Raw genomic sequence first — 23,569 nt, forward strand, 5'->3', positions numbered from 1 at the left:
TTAAAAAGTGTTTGAGACTGTAAAGTAAATAAATAATTCAGCGTTCAACTGCCTGAAAATTGCTGTATTAGCCTTTGCATTGGTAGAACCTAAGGAATTAATCTTTTAGAAGAGACCAATGATTAAAGCAGAGGAAAAGCTATCTAGACCTTGATCAAAAGGACCCCACTTGGAAACCACGAACTGACCTTTCTCAGTGAGGTAGAGAAACAAATCAACCATGGAAAGAGACCTGAAGCTCAAACCTTCAGGTAAAGAAACAGAAGCAATTTCCCCTTTCCCTTGTCCTCTCCCGTCCTCTCTGCTTTCCCATCATGTCCGGTCCTGTTGTCTTGTCTTGTGCCATCCCCACTTTTCTTCTTCCCATATCCTCCCTTATCCTATTCTATTCTATCCTGGATTGAATGCTCAGTGCTGACACTTCTCTAGCTCTAGGACTGCACCACATCCCAAACCATTTGCTTTTATTAACTCTTAATTTGAGATAGTTTATAGATAATTGTGCCCCAGCTCTCTCCATTCTCAATCACCTCTGTTCCATATTCTGTGTGGTTGGGATAGAAAACTCAATGAGGCCCATTCTGACCCCATTTTTGTTCTAGCATATGCACCCCCCAAACCTCAGTCATGCTCACTCTGTCGGAGTGAAGACAAGCTTGCATTCCTAGGCACCAGATACATGGGTTGTGTTAACTAGTTTATCATGAAGGTTTGGATCTAGACTGGTGGAATCCAGGGTTGGATTAATCTGTGATTGAGTGGATTATCTTTGAAGGTTTTAAGGGCTGGTTCAGCCTCTCTAGGGTGAGTCCAGGGTAGGGAAGGGTGGATTATCTGAGTGAGGATATAAAACCCAGAGCTTCAGAACTTCTTCATCTCTACAACCAGCTTCTTGGACTTGCTCTTTGCTGAGTAAAGTCAGGACATGAGCTTTCTCGGCATGAGAGAGTGGTGGACCAAGCCTGAAAATTTCAATGCCCCATTGGTCTTTTACTTGGAAGAGGAGCTGGAGCAGATAATATTCGGTAGGTGGCCCTTATGTCATCTCCTGTCTCTTCACATTCATCAGTCTCTCCCCATGTTTCCTCTTGGATCTGTGCCAAGCCTCCACCCTCACATTCACCTGACTCCCAGTTCTGTGGGTGGTTTTCCTGATCTTCCTCTCTCCTTTTCTGTTCCTAGGGCAGGGGGACAGATACCTCCGCTGCATAGAGGAGCACAGCCACACCCTCATTCAGCTGGAGTCCTGGTTCACAGTCACAGGCCACACTCGAGTCACTGTGGTGGGCCCACCTCTGGCCAGGCAGTGGCTGATGGGCATAATATGGCTTTTGGAGCACAGGAACTTTCACTATCAAGCTGGAGGTAAGTGTCTGTGGTCAAATTCCAGTTGAGGCCTTGAGGCCAAGCTTGTTGCGCATACATGCCATCTTTTTTTTCCCTTAATTTTTTATACAGAGGGTTACAGTTACATGAGTAAGGTAATGAGTACACTTCCTATTGAGCATTGTTACACCCTCCATTCTTTTCCCCCTACCATCCATTCCCTCCCTATCTTCCCCAGGTTTTTTTTTTAAATTGTGATTAAGTGATTACATAATTTCCCAAATTTCATAGTATTGTGGAATAATGATGCTCATTTAAAGTCATTCTAACTTTCCTGGAGTAAATTGTCTATCAGAGTCTATAACATATAACGGTGTACACATATATACCATACATGTGATCAATAGCATGGGGATATTTAGTAGTAGTTTGACCAGATGAGTGGAAGATTTTGTTTCTTAAGTGCTGTTAATTTTGTCGTATCACCTAACATTTTGGATCTAACATCCACTTATCAGGGAGACCATGTACCGTTTGTCTCTTTGCTCTTGGCTTACCTCACTCAACATGATTCCTTCTAGCTCCATCCATTTCCCTGCAAATGCCATTATTTTGTCATTTCTAATGGCTGCATAATATTCCATTGTATATAGATACCACAATTTTTGGATCCATTCATCTGTGGTGGGGCATCTGGGTTGTTTCCATATCCTAGCTATTGTGAACAGTGCTGCAATAAACATGTAGGTGCATATGTCCTTGTATATTGGTTCCTGTTGTTCAGGGTAGATGCCTAGAAGTGGTATGACTGGGTCATAAGGGAGGTCAATCTTTAGCTTTCTAAGGACCCTCCAGACTGCTTTCCAAAGTGGTTGTATAAGTGTACATTCCCACCAGCAGTGTAATAGGGTTCCTCTTTCTCCACATCCCCTCCAGCATTTGTCGCTGGCTGATTTGTGGATGTGGGACATTCTAACTGGGGTAATGTGGTATCTCAGGGTTGTCTTTATTTGCATTTCCTTCACCACTAGGGATGATGAACATTTCCTCATGTGTTTGCCATTTTTATTTCTTCATCTGAGAAGTCCCTCTTTAGTTCCCTTGCCCATTTAGTTATTGGTTTCATACATGCCATCTTATAGACTTAGACTGCTCAGGAATCTGAGAATCCAGATGTTCCCACAGCCCCTTGCAGTGCAGGACCCCAGAGTCAACCATATTTTGAATTAAGTCATTGAGGGAGGAAAAGGAAATGGGGGCATATGAATAATGAATAGGTTCCCATAGAGGAGTGTGTGCGCTGGGATGACTCTTACTTCTCCCCTCCTTCCCGTGTCCCCACAGGATTCTTGTGCTCCTAGACTCTCTACTTTTCTTCTTCCTTCCAAGGCTACCAGATGCTGCAAAGTATCCGGAGCCAGCCCCTAACCAAGAAGGACTTGGCTGCCAGTCTCAGTGTGCAGCTTGACTCCGTGGTGGTGAAAGGCTATCAGAATGAGTGATCTAGCTCTCTGCTTTCCTCAGGATTCCTTCAATTGAGTGCTTCATTGTCTTGGGCTCCCATGTCCTTCATTATCCCAGGAAGACCGACCTCCTCTGCAGAGCTAAGTGAAGACATGGCAGACACTGGTGGACATTGACATTTTCGCCTGTTATCTACCTGAGGCCTTCTAGACACATATCTGAAGGAGTCTTCTGAAGAATGTGTTCTGCTGGTGAATGATATCCAATAAAACTGGTTATGCAGTCTGCAATGCCTCTATCTGCCTCCCTCTCTTCCTCTCCCCCTTTTTTCTTTGTAAGCTTATCTAGCCATTCATTTTCTCCATAATCCCTCCCAACTTTTAGGAAACACAGCCTCTTTCAAGAGATCTCAGATTTCACATAGAACTCCCCTATGACCCAGCAATCCCACTTTTGGGCATTTACCCAAATGTTTACAAACAAGACCACACTAAAGCTACCAGCACAACTATGTTTATTGCAGCATTATTTACCATAGCTAAGATATGGAACCAACCCAGATGCCCCTCTGTAGATGAATGGATCAAGAAAATGTGGTATATATACACAATGGAATTCTATGCCTCCATCAGAAAGAATGACATTGCCCCATTTGTTAGGAAATGGAAAAACTTGGAAAAAATTATATTAAGTGAAGTAAGCCAGGCCCAAAGAAACATAGGTCCCATGGTTTCCCTTATTTGTAATATCTAGTATATGTATGAGTCAAGCGGAAAAGGTCAGATAATGTGATGTCAGGAAAATGAACCCTTAGATGTGTATTTTAATGTTTTTTTCTTTCATGCATGTGTTTCTAACGCATTTATAAGATTATCTCTTTGTTGCTTTGTATGTCCCTCCCCCACAGTATAACCCCTGCTTTCACTATATTTGATGTCAGTATAACTTGTGGAGGAGATGGGGAAAAACCAGTTGTTTAAGGATACAGGTGGACCCGTTGCAACAATGAGAAGTACAAGTTGTCATGTCCAAAATGAGCTTTACAACTTCGGTGTGTGGGGGGGGGAAGGGGGGGGAAGGAGAAGGATTGGGATTGGGGGGGAGGGGGGAGGCTGGGAAGGGATGTGAAGGGTAAACAAAGGAGGAGGCTGCAATGCTTGGTAAGAAATGTACGCATTATACTGCCCATGTAATTGTAACTCCTCTGTACAGTATGTTCACAAATAAAATTAAATTAAATTAAAAAGAAAAAAGAGATCTCAGATGTTCACATTTGTACTTTGTTTAATCATGTTTCAGTTTGAAAGTGATAATATAGTGATCTCAAAGCAGGAATCATGGTTTGCATTTGTCTCCTGAAACCAGTGTGCTCTAAAAACAGGGTGTCATCTGGAAAAAATGTCACTTTGCCTGCTATCTTTAAGCCTCCTGTTCAAGAGATACAGTGATTCTGTATATATCAACTTTAATACAAATAACAAATAAGAGCACTTGGTGGATCATGCCTATAATCCTAGCTTCTCAGAGGCTAAGCTGGTCTATGAAGCCAGCTCATGCAGCATTATTTGGAAGACTCTTCTCTCCAATTAACCAGTAAAGAGTTCAATAGGGAAGTATGGTTCAAGTGGTAGAGGGCCAGTCTTCAGCAAAAATACCTGAGACAGAGGCTAGGCTATGAGTTAAAGCCCCAATACTGCCCTTGTTCCCCTCTAAAAAATGCTTAGGTAGTCAGCAAACTAGCAGGTCATCAGACCACTGATGAGCCTGGGGGAACTGGCAGAACTGTAGCATGAAATACTGCATTTGAGATGGGGGAAGTCACTATTCCCACCTGGGTGTCTTAAGCAATGTGTGTCCAGGATTTCGTATGTTCGCATGTGAAGACAATGAATGAACACAAGGAATACACCATACACCATCCACTCTGCCCAGGCTTTCTTCTCATCAGCACCTCATGTCTAAAATGTCAGAATACATCAAGAGTCCCTAGGCTACTGTATGATAACAAAGTTAGGAGTCTTTTACTCTTTCTTTGAGCTGCATTTATGGCTTTCGTATGTGGACATTACCAAAGTTTTCAACTCAGGTCTTTGAGATCTTATATGAGCCAGAAACCTTGATGCAGCTTTTTTGTTGATTAAGTGAAGAGTGTCACAGAATTCTCTACCTCGCCTGCCTTCTGACCTTGATTCTCAAATCTTCCCCTTGTGAGTTAGCCAGGATTAAAGGCAAGCACTGCAGGGCCCACATTCACAGGACACTTTACTTTTGCTTACTAAGCATGTTTTAGTCTGATTTTTCTCTTCTAAACCCTTCCTCCCACTTTCCCCTAAACTTCATAAGATTACTTGAAAACTTTTCAGATTAAAAAGATGTTCTTTGCTGAGGGGAAGTCAGTCACCAGAGAAGATTCTAATAATGGAGGAAATGCTCCCAGGGAAACAGAACTATTCCATCTTTGAGAGTATTAAACCCACATAGAGGCAATTAGAGATGACAAAGGGAGATAAAAATTTTGTAGCCAGCCCTGGATACAGACAGAGAGACTATTCTCTCCAAAAAAAAAAAAAAAAAACCATAAAAACAAAAATCAATCAGGTGTGTAACCCTAAAAATTTAAGAGGCTGAACTGTGAAATCTCTGCATTTGAAGCCAGAAGCTCAATGAACCTGGGATAAGAAAGACACAAAAGTCATGTGACCATCTATTAGGAACATCAGTTTATTATCTCTTTTTTGTTTTATTAAGAATCTAAAATGTATTGGGAACCCACTGTCAAGAACAGTTCTGTGGCGAGTCTTCCAGGTAGAAGGGTAGGGGCTGCGCACCTTCACGCAGGCTCAGACACCCTTTGCAAAGGATGCTACGGATATAGGCAGTGGTGGACTTCCTCTTTCTATAGCCACTTAAACATATTACCTATGAGATGGAAAGAATCTAGGGGTGGGGTCATGTGCAGGCTATAACTGCGAACTTCCTGCTTGGCTCTGTTCTGATGAGAGTCCACAGTGGGCTGGGGATGCGGCTTAGCAGTAGAGTTCTTGCCTAGCATGCATGAAGCCCTGGGTTTGAATTTTCAACACCACATACACAGAAATAGCCAGAAGTGGTGCTGTGGATCAACTGGTAGAGAGCTTCAGCAAAAGATGCACAGGGATAGTGTTCAGGCTCTGAGCTCAAGCCCCAGGACTGGCACAAAAAATTAAGAAAAAGAAGATGGAAAAAGGCATCAAAGTTTTTCCACAATGACATAAGACGGTATCTACATAATAATTTTAATTATATGTATATCACATTTTATATCATAGCATTACCAATGAGATCATTTGGGAGAGAGAAAAGGAGGAACTTCATTTTTTATTTTATGTATTTGAATTAACACTTTAACATATGCTATTTTGGTAAATGAATGAAAGAAATACCAATCCAACTATTTCCAAGGAATCATTATATTTTAAAGATAAAATGAAAGTGCATAACTTAATTTTAGATAACTAAATTCCATAGAGAAGAACCACTAAACATATCAAAGGTCAAAATTCAGTATATGGCTCTAAGATAAGTACAACATTAATTCATGTGTAAAATATACTGGTAATAACTCCACTGAGGGGACCCCAGCTCTTGGATGTAATCCAGCATTAGTGCCGTGGTAATATACCACATCTACAAGATCCTGGCTTGGAGTCTATTAGACTTGCTGCTGAAAATACTGTGATGGGGATGGGCATTTTACCTTTCACAGCTTTAAAGAGGGAATCAAATGATGGCAACCATTAAGAAGGGTATTTAAAGCAAGTAATTTCAGGATGAAAACAAGGAAAAAGAATTTTCACAGCAAGAAATACAGTTTTAGAACTTCTTATACTGGTGGCACATAGAAACAGATCATTTAGCTTGATCAAATTGCTCTGAATTATCTAGATCCAATTTTATAAGTGATAGACACCAGTGACCACTAAGCAATGCGGATAGAAGCCTCCAGTAGTGGTCCCTATGGAGGACCACTCATTCCCCCTCACCTTGTTCCTTCAGGTTGTCATAGTAATAAGCCACAGTCTCCTTCCTAGGGCAACTGTGTCACATGGTAACCAGGCACCTGCATCTACAAACCTAGTGCTAACCAACACAAGCCCAGCTAATACTTAGTAATTACTTATAGACTACTTCCCAAAGAGACTGGAAATATTTTGAGCTAAGTGCCCCACCTGCAATGGTCAGCCTGAGGTGAACATGGTGCCCGGCCTGCACCTGCAGATGAGTGCGTGGAGGCAGTGCCACACAGAACAGCCTCATGTCGGGAGTGATGTCTGCCCTCCACACCATCTGGCACTTCCTGTACTATAGAACAATGGAGCAAGTGTTGCCAGGCCAACAAGAAAGCACAGGATGCCTTCCTTGTGGCATTACAACAAACTGAGCATTTGCACTCTAATATTTACTGCATATACATTTATTTTTTATTTTTTTAATTTTATTTGTGAACACACTGTACAGAGGGGTTACAATTACATGGGCAGGATAATGCGTACATTTCTTACCAAGCATTGCATCCTCCTCCTTTTGTTTACCCTTCACGTCCCTTCCCAGCCTCCCCCCTCCCCCCCAATCCCAATCCTCCTTCCCCCCCTTCCCCCCGCCCCCCCCCGCACCGACGTTGTAAAGCTCGTTTTGGACATGACAACTTGTACTTCTCATTGTTGCAACAGGTCCACCTGTATCCTTAAACAACTGGTTTTTCCCCATCTCCTTCTCAAGTTATACTGACATCAAATATAGTGAAAGCAGGGGTTATACTGTGGGGGAGGGACATACAAAGCAACAAAGAGATAATCTTATAAATGCGTTAGAAACACATGCATGAAAGAAAAAAACATTAAAATACATATCTAAGGGTTCATTTTCCTGACATCACATTATCTGACCTTTTCCGCTTGACTCATGCATATACTACATATTGCAAATAAGGGAAACCATGGGACCTATGTTTCTTTGGGCCTGGCTTACTTCACTTAATATAATTTTTTCCAAGTTTTTCCATTTCCTAACAAATGGGGCAATGTCATTCTTTCTGATGGAGGCATAGAATTCCATTGTGTATATATACCACATTTTCTTGATCCATTCATCTACTGAGGGGCATCTGGGTTGGTTCCATATCTTAGCTATGGTAAATAATGCTGCAATAAACATAGTTGTGCTGGTAGCTTTAGTGTGGTCTTGTTTGTAAACATTTGGGTAAATGCCCAAAAGTGGGATTGCTGGGTCATAGGGGAGTTCTATGTGAAGTCTTTTGAGGAACCTCCATACTGCTTTCCAAAGTGGTTGAACAAGTTTACATTCCCACCAACAATGAAGTAAGGTTCCTTTCTGTCCATATCAAGCACTGAAATAGAAACAGCAATAAGAGACCTCCCAGCTAAGAAAAGTCCAGGACCAGATGGTTTTACAGTGGAATTTTACAAGGCCTTCAAAGCAGAGCTCACACCAATACTCCTCCAACTCTTCAATGAAATTGAAAGAGAAAGCTCACTACCCAACACATTCTATGAAGCCATCATAACCCTCATCCCAAAACCAGGCAGGGACTTATCAAAGAAAGAGAACTATAGACCCATTTCTTTGATGAACATTGATGCAAAACTTCTCAACAAAATTTTGGCCAATCGACTTCAACAATTCATCCAAAAAATCATACACCACAATCAAACAGGATTCATTTCAGGGATGCAAAGCTGGTTCAATATACGCAAATCAATTAATATTATTCATCACATCAACAGGAGCAAGAATAAGAACCACATGGTTATCTCAATAGATGCAGAAAAGGCATTTGACAAGATCCAACACCCCTTCATGATGAAGGTTTTGGAAAAATTAGGAATCCATGGAACATTCCTCAATACAATAAAGGCTGTATATGACAAACCTACAGCCAGCATTATACTCAATGGTGAAAAACTAAAGCCATTTCCTCTTAACACAGGAACAAGACAAGGATGCCCACTCTCTCCACTTCTCTTCAATCTAGTATTAGAATGCCTAGCTACAGCAATAAGACAAGATGCAGACATAAAGGGGATCCAAATAGGGAAAGAAGAAATAAAACTCTCCCTCTCTGCATATACATTTTTTAAAGGAACAAAGAAACAAAAATTAAAGGAAATGAATGGTATTGCCTTTTAAGAATAAACTGAAAAACTTGTTTGCTTGAGCAGAAAAATATTAAATGTGTCTTTAACAGAAAAAATAAAAACAGATACGTATCTAAGGCATACATATAAATTATTTATGCACTTTTAGTTGAAATGGTTGTGAAGGAATGAACGCTTGTTTAGCACTATTAGGATTCTTCACTAAAGGTATTACTTAATGACTTTGTGAAATCTAAATATTAGATAGTATCATCTGAAATTCAACCTCTACCAGAAAACAAAAATTAAAAAAACCCTTTCACAGACACCAATGTTCCCCTCAGGACTTCCATGGCATCTTTACTTGCCACTGCTCTGCCACTGCCATCCCAGCATCAGGAACATCAATGAGTACAACAAAAGAGAGCACAGCACACCTGTATCTTTCCTGGGAATAAATGAATCCTGCTTCCTCAGGGGATGGGCAAGATACTTCCAGGAAGTATTCTCTCTTTTCTTAAGGATAATCTCCATTTTTCCCCATTCTCAACAACCCACACTGAAAAGAAAGTTCCAGCTGTATCAATACTAAATATACGATTTTATTGTAAAAGTCTCTTCAAACAATCAGAATGTTCTGATTTTATGCATTGATATGATTCTTTGTTAGAAAAGTATGATTTTGTTTAAATATTCACAAGAATTATATGATATTATTCCAACTTATTTTAGAATGGTCCCCAGTAAATACAGAATTCATTTAGTAAAGTACCTGAGAATCTTTGATAGTTAAAAACCTTTCAGATTTTGTTCCTTTTGAATGATTAAAATAGTTTAGTATTTAAAATATATATGGGTATTGCTGGGCACCTGTGGCTCATGCCTGTAATCCTAGCTATTTAGGAGGCTGAGATCTGAGGATCAAGGTTCAAAGCCAGGCCAGACAGCAAAGTCCATGAGACTCCATAGAGCTCAATGGTCCAAGCCCCAGAACTGGCACACAAAACAGTATGTGTGTATATTATGTATGTGTATGTGTATGTCTGTATATACATTTTAGTATTTATATATACTTTTTATTATCTCTATATAGGTACATATATGTGTATATATATATACAAATAGATGGATATACACATATGTGTATATATGTATGCATATATTATGTACATACATATATGTAGAGTTCTATATATTGATTTTAACTTGAATCATTTAACTTTTTTTTTCTGGTTGGTCACGGAGCTTGAACTCTGGGCCTGGGAGGGGCTTTGAGCCGAGATCCTCAGATCTCAGCCCCCTGAGTAGATAGGATTATAGGCGTGAGCCACCGGCATCCAGCCTGAACACCCTTTTATTTGTTTTTTGTTTTGTTTTATTTTGTCAGTCATGAGGCTTGAACTATGGGCCTGAGCATTGTCCCTCAGCTCTTCAGCTCAAGGCTAGTGCTCTAAAACTTGAGCCACAGCACCACTTTCAGTTTTCGGGTGATTTATTAGAGATAAGAGTTCATGGCTTTTTTTTTTTTTTTCCTGGGCTGGCTTTGAACTGCGTTTCTCAGACCTCAGCCTCCTGAGTAGCTATTTTCTTCAGAAATAATGTATCTGTTTCTCCCTACTGCAAACTCAGAATGTAGCAACAATCTAACATCTCAAAGTAGATTCAATTAAAAGTAAATTCAAAGAAATTCAATTAAATGGTCACTGATTTGAAGCAGAATGCTGTCTTTGAATCTGCAGCAGGCATTCTGACCTAGTGAAATGTTTTGGGTGGGTGACTGGAAACCTGAGACCAGGAGTTGCCCATGTATATGCTGCCTCATTCTTAACTTAGTGGCTATCAATAAAGCCATTTCAACATATCATCTAAGAAAACACACCTAGCTAGGGCTGGAGTGCAGAGATGAGAGAGAAGGAAGGAAGAAGAAAAAGGAGGAAGGAATTGTTTGGTTTTGGTTTTGTTTTTATTGGTGCCAGTCCTGGAGCTTGAACTCAGGCCCTAGGCATTGTTCCTGAGATTTTTTTCTCAAGGCTGGTACTCTACCACTTGAGCCCCAGCACCACTTCCAGCTTTTTCTGAGTAGTTTTTATTAGATAGTAGTCTCACAGATTCTCCTGCCCAGGCTGGCTTCAAACCATGATTCTCATATCCCAGCCTCTAGAGTAGCTAGGATCATAGGCGTGAGCCATCAGCTACCAGAAGCAACTGTTTCTTAATGGTGACAAAAAGGGAAAATAAGGAGATGAGAGAAACAGGGACAAAGAATCGAGACCAAAAGAGCATATATTTATATTAATGTATTTGTTTCTACAGAAAACATCATATAGAAAAACTGCTTTAACGCATCTATGAGGAAGTAAGATAACTGGTGTGTGTGTGTGTGTGTGTGTGTGTGTGTGTGTGTGTGTGTGTGTGTGTGTGTGTGCAAGTGCACATGTTAAAGCATGTATGCATGTAAACAATATGTTGGTTTTGGTAGATTACCAGAAAAGTATTCCTGAACCTCATGGCTTAGCCCTGTGATTAAAAAATTTTTTTGTTACAATCAATTCACACAGCTGTGAGAACTATGAAAGACCGCTGAGCCCAGGGCCTCAAGCTTGTTTGGGCTGGCATGCTATCACTTGAGAAATACATTCAATCTAGCATTTTGCCTGGTTAATTAGAGCTAGAATCTCAGAGATGTTTTTTTCTACCCAGGCTAGTATTGAACTGTGAGTCTCTAGATCTCAGCCTATGTAGTTAGTATCACAAGGTGTGAGCCACTGGTGCCCAGCTAAAAAATATTTTTAACATACTATTTCAAAATCTTTTTAAAAAAAACCCAAAACTAGGAAACATTTTCTGAGAGAAGAGCTGAAAATCCAGCCGTTTAAGAATACATATCTTGGGCTGGGAAGGTGGCTCAGTGGTAGAGCACTTGCCTTGCATACCTGAGGCCCTGGGTTCCATTCCTCAGCACCACATAAGCAAAAAGAAGAAAAAGCTGGAAGTGGCGCTGTGGCTCAAGTGGTAGAGTACTAGCCTTGAGCTGAAGAGCTGAGGGACAGAGCCCAGGTCCAGAGTTCAGACCCCACGACTGGACCCCCCCCAAAAACATAAATATACATATCTTTCATTTTTCTATTTCTCTCCCTATGAACTGAGGAATAAATATTTAACTGCTCATAAACTGCCAATCCACAGTCTGATACCTTAAAAGAAAGGAACAAGTGGTCAAGGCAGGATAGCAGTACTTAGCACGTGGGTGCCTGGTGTGCATGAGTGGGCTGCATGAGTACAGGCCATGTCCAGGTAGTACTTAGTGCCTGGTGTGTGTGTGTGTGTGTGTGTGTGTGTGTGTGTGTGTGTGTGTGTGTGTGTGTGTGTGTGTGTGTGTGTGTGTGTGTGTGTGTGTGTGTGTGTGTGTGTGTGTGTGTGTGTGTGTGTGTGTGTGTGTGTGTGTGTGTGTGTGTGTGTGTGTTATGTATATATGCAGGCCACGCCCAATCCAACTCATTTTTTCTCATCTTTTGTCAGGAGCATCTGTGTATAACCAGATACTTCCCAGGTATGATGGATATAATGGCTAATATAAGGATAACCTCTGCCCCTGGGGAGCTAAACATTCTGGAAGAGAAAACACAAGAAATATCTTTGCAAATACCTTTTCTAAGTTTCACCATGTTAATATAGTCACTTGACACTGAGAAGTTACATTATTTCAACCTTTTCTTTTCACTATTGCCAACCAAGCCTTTCTCATTTGTACTGAGTTCTGCTTAGCTGTTCATGTGTGCTGTTGTCCACTTTTTCTGTTCTGACCAAGAAATACAGAGTATCATGGCTGCCCTGTGACCCGGCCAGCTACCCATTTTCCTCTGTGGGTTGAACCCCAGCAGGGGCATGGATACATGTATTCCCAGGCACTGAGAAAGGACATAATCCACAACTCTGTTTAAGACAGTGGCTAGTCTCCAAAGACAAACTTCTGAAATCAGTGCATCACCTCAGCAACCTGACCCTTCATTGAACACAACAGAATACCCTTCCCTCCAATGTCAGCCTTGAGGTGTGCTGTGGTCACGTTGTACTGGGTTTCCCTAATGCATATTCACACAGGACTCCCTGGAGATTATTGACCCTCCCGGGACTCTCATCCTTGCAATAGTTTGGGGACACTCCCTTGTGAGAAGTCCCTGCCATGGCAGCTGTTGGGGCAACTCCACGTATGGCTCTGGCTGGACTGGACAGCTACAATGTGAGGAAGGTTAGTGACATGGGATTCCAAAGCACAACCAATGCTGGCCCAGGGAATTCAACTACAGAGAAATCATGACAGTGCCAATGACTACTGGGCACTTTTCAGCTGTGATGAAGACCCACCTATGAGGGTGACTCCACCATATGCTAACAGTAAAGAGAAATAAAACCTTCTTAAGGGAAGGATGTATTTCTAAAAAGAGCTTTAAGGATTTGCAGTTGGTGAATGATGAAAATAGAAAAAAAAAAGATCAATGCTGGCCAAATTCAGAACCAAAGGTACTTCTTCACTAACACAGCAAAGCAAGGTGCACACAAGTCAGCTCAAGTCTGGAGTTCCAGCCTGTTTTACAAAGGCAATTGAAAAGTTCTTTATGAAGAACATTTTTCAAAGAATATATTTAAAAGTGCTAAGATTATATCGTTGTTGCTTTTGTGTGTGTGTGTGTGTGTGTGTGTGTGTGTGTGTGTGTGTGTTGCTTCTCCTAACCGTAAAGTATCATAAAAGGAGCAAATGATAAAATGCTAGAGTCAGCTTCATATGGCTGGGAATCAGAGGAACAATGGGGCGCTGCTTCTGGAGTTTACTGCTGGTGTCTTTTCTCTGATAGACCTAGAATCCCTCAAAACTGCTAATTGGCTGGCTAGGGTTTAGGCATGAGTAGAAGCAGCTGAAGGAGGCAGTATGAAGCTGTGGTCCAGGCCTTATTACAGGCAAGAAGCAAGTGAGTGGGAGTCTCCCAGTGAACACTGTGCTGGACGAGGCCAGCCACCATTTCTCCAGACACTTTTTTTTTTTTTTTGGTTGGTCATGGGGTTGAACTCTGGGCCTGAGTGCTGTCCTTCAGCTTTTCAGCTCAAGGGGAGCACTGTGCCACGGGGGCCATAGCACCACTTCCAGTTTCCTGGTGTTTTATTGGAGATAAGAGTTTCACGGACTTTCCTGCCCGGGCTGGCTTTGAGCTATGATCCTAAGATCTCAGCTTCCTAAGTAGCTAAGATTACAGGCATGAGCCAATGGTGCCCAGCTCCAGAGACTTTTTTGTAGGTGCTAAGCAGAAGAGACTTACCAGAGCTGGGCCCACAAACATTATCCATTCTGATTACATCTACTTGCTCAAGCTTGGAAGAGTGAGACCACAATTCCATGTGCTAGCAGAATTCACCCTGGTGAGGCTGGCTCACACCTGGAATCCTTGCTTCTCAGGTGATTAAGACCTGGAGGAGTTGATTTGAAGCCACCTGAGGAGGAGGAAGAGAAGGGAAGCCCTCAAAAACTGCTTCCAGTTAATCAGCAAAATGCTACATGGGAGGTGTGGCTCAAGTTGCAGAGCAGAGCACTAGCAAGAAAACCAAGCAAGAACATGAGGCCCTGAATTCAAGCCTCAGTACTGGCACTAAAGAAAAAGAAAAAACAAAAAGAAAAAACAAAATAACAATAATAGGATATAAAATAATATAGTTACGTAGCATCTAGACTGTACACCAACTGATAAATAGGAAACACAATTAAAGGCAAGAAGACATTTTCATTAATAAGATCTCACCAATATGTATAAGATATGAATAATCCTTCATGATTGTTTCTGCTTTAAAGGAACCATCCTGATGATCAATGATTATTAATTCTAACTGATATTCTTAAACAGAAAGCAAAGGTAGAATTAGGAAGAAGTAAAATTTCTCCAAAACTTGTACAAAGCTCTTTTTAGAGTGATCAGTAGTTTTTCTTAGGCTACTGTTTTACAGCGCCCCAAGCAATAACCCAGTTCTTCAAAGAACATTATCACAATTTTCATTACACATTTGTCTGTTTAATATCTACTCAATACCTCTTGTGTCATAAACTTTAGGGACTACTTTAGAGCATTATTTGGTATCAACAGCACCTGCTAAATTTATTTCTGTTTTGTACACCCTGCACTGAACACATCACTTCCATGTGAAACTGTCCCTGCATCCCAGCCATCTTACTGTGTGATGTCAAGACTTGAGAAGAAGGGGCTGGGAAGGTGGCTCAGTGGTAGAGCGCTTGCCTTGCATGCCTTAGGCCCTGGGTTCGATTCCTCAGCACCACATAAGCAAAAAGAAAAAAGCCATAAGTGGCGCTGTGGCTCAAGTGGTAGAGTGCTAGCCTTGAGCTGAAGAGCTGAGGGACAGACAGTGCCCAGGTCCAGAGTTCAGACCCCACGACTGGACCCCAAAAAAAACAAAACAAAACAAAAAAAGACTTGGGAAGCAGACAAGCACAGATTCCTCAGCCCGGGCTGCAGCAGGCAGAGGCAGTGCAAGCCGACAGAGTGTTCAGTCCTGCTGTGAGTCAGAGGAACCCACTGGCTCACATATGGCTCTGCTAACCACAGACAGAGAAAAATTCTCCAAAATTCCCAGCTGCCAAATTTCTCATTAAACACTGTGTGGTTCCCAATTATTGGACCACAACAGTGGTTGAAGGATGTACTTGAAGTTAGGCACTCATATGTTCAATTTTCTAGCAGGACTGTAAGGCGGTAAAAGCCAGGTCTCTCTGGATCTGGGTCATTAATAGATCCCGGAAATCTAAGATAGTGCTTTGGATAAAAGAGGTTATTTATACAAACATGAGAGAATCTCCCTGACTGGTTTCAAAGGGCATCTGACCACCATTTATAGTTTAAATATAGAAAGCCACAGCAATATAGTCTCTCTAACTCAAACCTATGTTCTGAAAACACATTCTTACAAAGTTATTGCGATTCATTTTTGCCATAAACCCTTTTAAAACAAAAAGCACATAAAGTCTTTTGAGTTGAGATTTTAAAGGTTGGCAAGGTAAGAACATCCTTTCCAGGCAGCCACCAGCCTGCCTGAGCCCCAAATAATGCCATACCACAACCCAGTGTGGGACTCTGGGAAAATTACTGACACTCCCTGCTTCTCTATAAAGCAGGAATAACCTCGCACAGTTGTGGTAAGTAGCAAATGCATAAACACAGGAAGGGAAAAACTGGCACATAGCTAACATTTTTTGAGTGTTACTTTTTCTTTCCTCCTGATTTTTAAAGAAATGCTTACCTTTGATTTTGTGTATATGACGACTGTGACTAAAAAGAGTCTGTTTGGAACCAGTTGTAGCTGTAAAGGTGAATAAATCACAATATAATTAACATATATTAAATCAAGTAACCAAGTGTTTAAAATTTATAGGGAGAAGAAATAGATCTCATTAGGTTAAAAATTTCTAAGTAAACAGTGGTCTTAACATGTTTTAAAAAAACCTTCATTAATAGCTGAACATTATTTTCAAATTAAAACAAACTTCCATGTGTTTGACTAAAAACAAAATATCACAGACAAGGTATTTTTTATCTTGTCTATTAAAATCTTCTAGCAAATTAGAGAGAATACATCATGTATGTTATGGAAATCTGCATACTTATTAATTCCACTCCTTAACCCAAGGAAATTGACTCATCAAAGTTGTTTAATGTATCAACAATAAAAGTTAAGGTAAAACTAAGACTCTGTTCTGCTGTAACTACTGATCAAATCAGTACTGCTTCTGCACTTATTACCTGCATACAGGCAACCATACATAAAACTGGACAAGGCATTCTAAGTCCCTTGATTTACTAAAAATGTCCACAAAAAAAATTTCACCAAGTATAGCAAGATGCTCTGCTAGAATGATATTGGCAGTGTGGCTAAAGGCATAAGAGAAAGGACTACAAAGAACAAATATAATACATCTGTACTGCTTCACATGGTGTTAACAGTTTAAGACAATTAGTATCCAGTTCCATCTTAAAACAGTTTGATTAAAAAGTGATAGTTTGGGACTGGGAAGGTGGCTCAGTGGAAGAGGGCTTGCCTTGCATCCATGAAGCCCTGGGTTTGATTCCTCAGCACCACATAAGCAGAAAAAGCTGGAAGTGGCACTGTGGCTCAAGTGGTAGAGTGCTACCCTTGAGCTGAAGAGCTAAGGGACAGTGCCCAGGCCCAGAGCTCATGCCCCATGATGGACAAAAAAAAAAAAAAAAGTGATAGTTCCATTAAATAACTGAATAGCTAAATGAATTGTGGTTTGGTCATATGACATGAAAAGAAAAAAAAGTTTTATACAATATTTGATCACATAGGAAAGAATTCATACTATATGTTGTAATGCCAGTACTATAAAAGTAGGATAACATGGAAATAGGTACTATGTAAATCAAATTGGAAGGAGTAAGTCAAAAATGTCAATATACATCTAAGATTGGTAGAATTATAAATGTTTTTATTATTTGATTTTATAGTTGTTTGTATTTTCCAAGTTTTCTATCATGAATATATTTTTTTACTCAGTGCACAGTGTTGCAGAGTTCCAGTTGTTCCACTAACTCAACAAGGTGGTATTCTTTTCCACTTTATTCATGCTTGTGGGTCCTCATCAACACAGCCCTCCACTAAAGCTCTGGGATATGAAAGAATTCTCTCTGCAAGCATTAAGTATTTAATGTTTTGTCCATTGTTTGTACACATTAAGAGTCATAGGGTTTTTCCCCCCAATTATAAGCTGAAGTTGATTGGCACCTGAAAGACAAGTAGAAGTTTCCAAGATTTTTTTCAGCCACAAAACCTTCTGCTTACAGTGTGCTTAGGAGCAATCACAGATATAAAAAAAAGAATGTCTTAGAATGAGGATACTAGTGAAGCCTGAGACTACACCTTACTACTTCCACTTCCTTCTCTTCCCATACAACTCTGCACAGCAGATAAACAAGGGAAGCCTCAGAGATGTAATAACCAGGCCAAAGTTGTGAATAAGTAGCAGCAGACACAAGAGAAGAATGCTTACTATAAAACCATAGTTAACAAAACCCAGCACCACAAGAACTGAATTTATGACAAAAGTAAGAGAAGCGTCATTATTTGAGATGTGCTGAAATATATTTCATTAAGAGATTGTCATTTTTCTTCTAGAAGTCTCATAGGTATGTAAATAAAACATGCACATGATAATCTAAAGCTTTCTGTGAATTCAGCTTGGATTATAATTGTCTAACTTGATTATGACCAGAAAATCTGGATTTAAGCTCCGTGTCAGTGCTTATCTTCAATAATTACCAGAAAACTAGAAGTGGTACAGAGGTTCAAAATGTTAGAATGCTAGCCTTGAAAAAGGAGCTCATGGTAGTGCCCAGCCCCAGAGTTAAAGCCCCATGACTGACCAAAAACAAAAGACTTTGCTATTATCAGTAACAATATAATTTGTTATAATTTATGCATGTATGTTGTCTATCTCCTCAGCTAGTCCAAGCACTCTCTATTACCAGAAATAGTGCAGGTCCTCCATTTATACTCGAGAGTAAATGAATAAATAAACTTTGATTCAATTATCAAAAAAATAGGCTCCGTGATAGCACTGTCATCTCATACTGTTTGTTCCTTCTCTCTCAACCATCATGAGAATACAAAAGAAATTCCAGAAATTCTTTAGAAAAACTAGAGTACTGTAATACAAACATTACTTGTTAGAACAAAATAATGTCATCTGTCACAGAATGTATCTTGATTTCAACATCTGCAAAACAAGCTTATGTAACATCCTTCTGGATACAGTGGAAAACATGGGGTAAATGCAAGGTGAAGTAAAATAACTGAGCAAGCACATGGGCTGAGAGAATATTTTGGCATCCAAACACATGGTCTGATTGAATGATGTATGTCTATTTGAAGAGATTAGGTCCTTAGTGGAACACAAAAGGAGTCTGTCCCCCTGTGTGTTCCAAACAGTTATTAGAATGGCAAAAGGCAGGCAGGTCACACTTAGAAATAACTTAGCAACATAAGACTTCCAGGAGCCAAATCTTAGAGGCATCTAATAAAAACAAACACATATTCCAACCCCACAGGATCCAAGACATAAGGGTGCTAGTCAGATCAATGTGCCAAGCTCTATTTCAGGTTTAACTGAGATGATAGTTAAGTACAATGCATTGCAGGCAGGGGAAAGGGGAAATAAAGGTTCTGGAAGTTACACATGATGGGAAGTGCTCAGTCCATCTGTAATTAGCCTGCAAGCAATGGTTGCTTCATTGCATTTAATGCAGTGTTTCATAAACTACACACATACAGAATCTCTGCTCTAGTCAAAGAAGGGAATGCTAACAATCTAGCTTGCTGGCTGCCTTTCTTTAACTTTCTTTTACCAACAGGAAGGAGAAGTCTATTTCCCAATGTATAATAATACAGTTCATTCTGAGAAGACTCAGGGCACACTTTCTGGGATGAGACTGTCCTGAATGGCTCAGTACAGGAAAGGCTCCATTCATCAACAACTCACATTTATACAAACTGCAGGGGAGTTTCAGTGGTGGATTACTCACTGCAATTACTCAAGCTTTTGGCAGATGAACAGTATTTATAAATATGTCACTGAAGCAACTCTTTTAAGAACAATGGTTAGAATAAGGGGCCTATGAAATTCTATTATTCTCTTAGGTTTAGGCAAGTAAGACAACTTTTCCAGTCAAAAAGCCTCAGATATTTGCAGACATTTTTGTAACACAATAATGTGTAAGCATGAGTCTGGTTCACTATGTATGACACATTTACAACACTGACCACTTAAGACTCTCCTTTCTTCATGACAGTCTGAGCAATGATTTGGCGGGGAGAGGAGGGAGGGAGAAGTCAGAAAAGATTAAAAATATAGCAGAGGGGCTAGGAAGGTGGCTCAGTGGTAGAGCGCTTGCCTTGCACGCATGAATCCCTGGGTGTGATTCCTCAGCACTACATAAGCAAAAAGAAAAAAGCCGGAAGTGGTGCTGTAGTGGTAGAGTGCTAGCCTTGAGCTGAAGAGCTGAGGGACAGCACCCAGGCCCAGAGTTCAGGCCCCACGACCGGACCCCCTCCCCCCAAAAAATAGCAGAATACTTTATTGATTTAATTGAAACATCCTTTCAATCCAGAAGGGCTTTTATTTTTTTTCTAAGTCTGGAGAACAGATATGAGGCAGCTTCCTCTCTGAATCTTAAACCAACCCATTTCTCCATGTCTCTCTTTCCACTGAACTTTCCTCCACTTCTCTGATCCCTTTTCCCCCCAATAAATTGGGTAATTTCTTTCTTTCTCCCAGCCCTTGCCCCCTGAAGTGCTGGAGATGACACAGAGGGCTTCAGGAATCCAGGGAAGAGCTCTAGTACTGAGCCATGCTCCCTCAGTTCATTTCTTTGGCAGACATATAAACGCCAAGTTTTGTCAAGGATATAAGTTAGGCTAAAGTAAATCAACTTCATTAGATTTTACTCAAAAAAATATACATGTTAATAATGGAAAGAATGACACTTAATTACCATTCTTTGGTAAAGAATTGCTAATGAATATATTAGCACTTGAAAATAAACATAATTGCAAATTTAAGCTGGCTGAAACCAGGAATATGTACATTCATGTACATATTCAAGGTAATTACCAGTGTTACAACCCAGAAAGAATTTCACAGGCACTCTCTTTCAGGATAGCAACAACTCTTGGGATTGTAAGGTATCTTTATAAACATGTTATATACCATTATGACCAAAATAAACAAAGAAAGATTGTCAGTTTGCAAACAATTTAAAACAGGATAATAAATTAAATCAGCATATATAAGTGATCAAATTCAAATTCATCCTTTTTTGACATAACCTGTTCTACAAAAAAATAGTTTAAGTCCAAGTTCTTCTCCTCTTCTGCCTGGGTGCTTTCAAAGTTTTGTCTTCTAATCACCATAAATTATATAAATATCTCCACTTACCATGACTAAGAACAAATGACCATTGTTTTCTTTTTCCTATTTTACTATCATAATTTTATTACTGAGATAGTTCTTGTTTTTTTGTCAGTTGTGGGGCTTGAACTCTGGGCTTGGGCGCTGTCCCTGCACTCTTCAGCTCAAGGCGAGCGCTCTACCACTTGAGCACCACTTCCAGTTTTCTAGTGGTTTATTGGAGATAAGAGTCTCACGGACTTTCCTGCCCTGGCTGGCTTTGACCGTGATCCTCAGATCTCAGCCTCCTGAGTACCTAGGATTAGAGACGTGAGCTACCGGCACCCAGCTTGAAATAGTTCTTTTTTTATTTTTAGTACTACTATGGATTGAACTGGGGGCCTTGTACTTAAAGTAAGGCACTCTACTTTTTTTTGTGTGAGTACATTTTTTTCATTGTGAAAATACTGTACAGAGGGGTTACAATTACATGGGTAAGATAATGAGTACATTTCTTATCAAGCATTGTAGCCTCCTACTTTGTGGCACTCTACTATTGAGTCATGGCTCCAACCCTGAAAGTGTCCTTATCCCACTTCCCCAGAGCCCTGCTCTCTCCCTGTCCCTTTCAACATGCCAGATCACCATGCATGAGTTCTAAAGTCCTTTTTAAGAATAAACAACTAGGGCTGGGAAGGTGGCTTGGTGGTAGAGTGCTTGCCTTGCATGCAGGAGGCCCTGAGTTCGATTCCTGAGCACCACATAAGCAGAAAAAGCCGGAAATGGTACTGTGGCTCAAGTGGTAGAATGCTCGCCTTGAACTGAAGAGCTGTGGGGCAGCACCCAGGCCCAGAGTTCAGGCCCCACGACCGGCAAAAACAAAACAAAACAAAACAAAAAGAATAAACAACTACAACACTCAGGAAGGTTTCTCCCTCTAGCATTACTAACATTCGGCACTAGAGAGTTCTTTGTGGGTAGAGTCTGTCCTGTGAAAGAAAAGTACTGAGCACCAGAGTAAGGACGCTGTAGCTTAGTTGTGACAACTGAGAAACAGCCCTTAGCACCATCAACCCCAACCAATACACTAGTGCTCGGGGGGAGGGGGGGAGGGGGAAATAAACTTCTCAAAAGAAGAAGCCAGGCATGGTGGTGTACACCTGTAATCCCAGCACTCAGGAGGCTAAGGCAGAAGGATGGCAAGTTCAAGGCCAGGCTAGGCTACACAGCCAGGTCCTGCTCACAGGATCAAAGGCTGAGATGGGGCTCAACAGTATATGGCTTGCCTGATTCTTTAGCTGGATATTTTAATAGTGAAGATCTGCTATTTGTCCCCTCATATGATCTCAAATTCTTTGTTGAGCACTAATAACTGATCTGCACCTATGGGAATGCTGAAGGTTTCAAGTTGAAAGCATGTTCTTCCACTAAAAAATATGCATAAAAGCCAGGTGCTGAGATACCACCTTACCCCAGTCAGAATGCCCCCATCCTCAAGTCAGCCAACGACAAATGCTGAAGAGGATGCAGAGAAAGAAGAACCCTATTACACTGCTGCTGGAATATACACTTATACAACCACTTTGTAAAGCAGTCTGGAGGGTCCTCAGAAAGCTAAATATTGACCTTCCTAATGACCCAGGCATCTATCCTGAACAACAGGAACCAGTAAACAAGGACACATGCACCTCCTGTTATTGCAGCAGTGTTCACAATAGCCAGGATATGGAAACAACCCAGATGTCCCCCACAGATGAATGGATCCAAAAATTGTGGTATCTATACACAATGGAATATTATGCAGCCATTAGAAAGGACAAAATAATGGTATTTGCAGGGAAATGGATGGAGCTAGAAGAAATCATATTGAACGAGGTAAGCCAACTGCAAAGAGACAAACGGCACATGGTCCCCCTGATAAGTGGATGTTAAATCCAAAATGTTAGCTGATACAACAAAATTAACAGGACTTAAGAAACAAATGACTTTCACTCATCTGGCTGAATCACTACTAAAAAGCCCCATGCTGCTGATCACATGTATGGTATATATGAGCACACCGGAGGGAAACCAGGATGACGACACAAAACTAGAGGGAATCAGGGAAAAATATACACCAGTGGAACCCATCAGCTGCACTGGACATTGACCAAAATGAACTAAGCAACACAATGGCAGCGATGGGAAGGAGGGAACAAGTGGTAAAGAGGGAACAGCTGATGCTATGCAAAACAAAAGCAATGTACATATCACCCAATGTGGAAGAAATAACTGTATTGCAAAGCTCATAGCACTCATAAATGTTATAGACTATGATAGACAATTTGTTCCATGAAAGTTAGAATGTGTTTGGGACTTTAACTAAGCATCACTATCCCACAATACTGTGAAAGTTGGGAAATTATGTAACCACCTAATCACAAAAAAATTTTGGAAAAAATAGACAAATTATTTTGTTTCCCTCTATTTTAACATATTTATAAAGTGCTTCAAATCTCAAATTCCTTGTGTAACTAGACAATTGTGATAAAGCTGAAAAAAGCAGACAAATCTAGAATGTGGTGTATATACTTTTCAAGACAACTAAATATTTTTAAAAATCCAGTATTAACCAAAATTAAAATGATAGAAATTTTTACAGCTTAAGCAATGAATAAAACATTTTAAAAATCCTAAAACAACAACAACA

The 23,569-nt window shown here is 40.4% G+C and overlaps 2 protein-coding genes across 2 annotated transcripts in view; one reads left to right on the forward strand and one right to left on the reverse strand.

Moving 5' to 3' along the window:
• LOC138820467 (lebercilin-like) overlaps positions 1-23,569 on the reverse strand; it is a 70,731-nt gene that overhangs the window by 13,649 nt on the left and 33,513 nt on the right. Inside the window, exons 9-10 of the mRNA XM_070012153.1 lie at positions 16,221-16,280; positions 14,237-14,408 (exon numbers count right to left, since the gene is read on the reverse strand). The gene's annotated coding sequence lies outside the window, so the exon portion shown is untranslated. The remainder of the gene's footprint in view (positions 1-14,236; positions 14,409-16,220; positions 16,281-23,569) is intronic.
• Positions 941-2,828, forward strand: LOC138820483 (KH homology domain-containing protein 1-like). The gene is made up of 3 exons (XM_070012161.1): positions 941-1,025; positions 1,183-1,365; positions 2,716-2,828. Exons 1-3 carry the CDS (start codon positions 941-943, stop codon positions 2,826-2,828), a joined length of 381 nt encoding a protein of 126 aa, XP_069868262.1.

Source organism: Dipodomys merriami, unplaced genomic scaffold (genome assembly GCF_024711535.1).
Source record: "Dipodomys merriami isolate MVZ:Mamm:240054 unplaced genomic scaffold, mDipMer1.0.p SCAF_89, whole genome shotgun sequence".
In the NCBI taxonomy this organism is placed as follows: Eukaryota; Metazoa; Chordata; class Mammalia; order Rodentia; family Heteromyidae; genus Dipodomys; species Dipodomys merriami.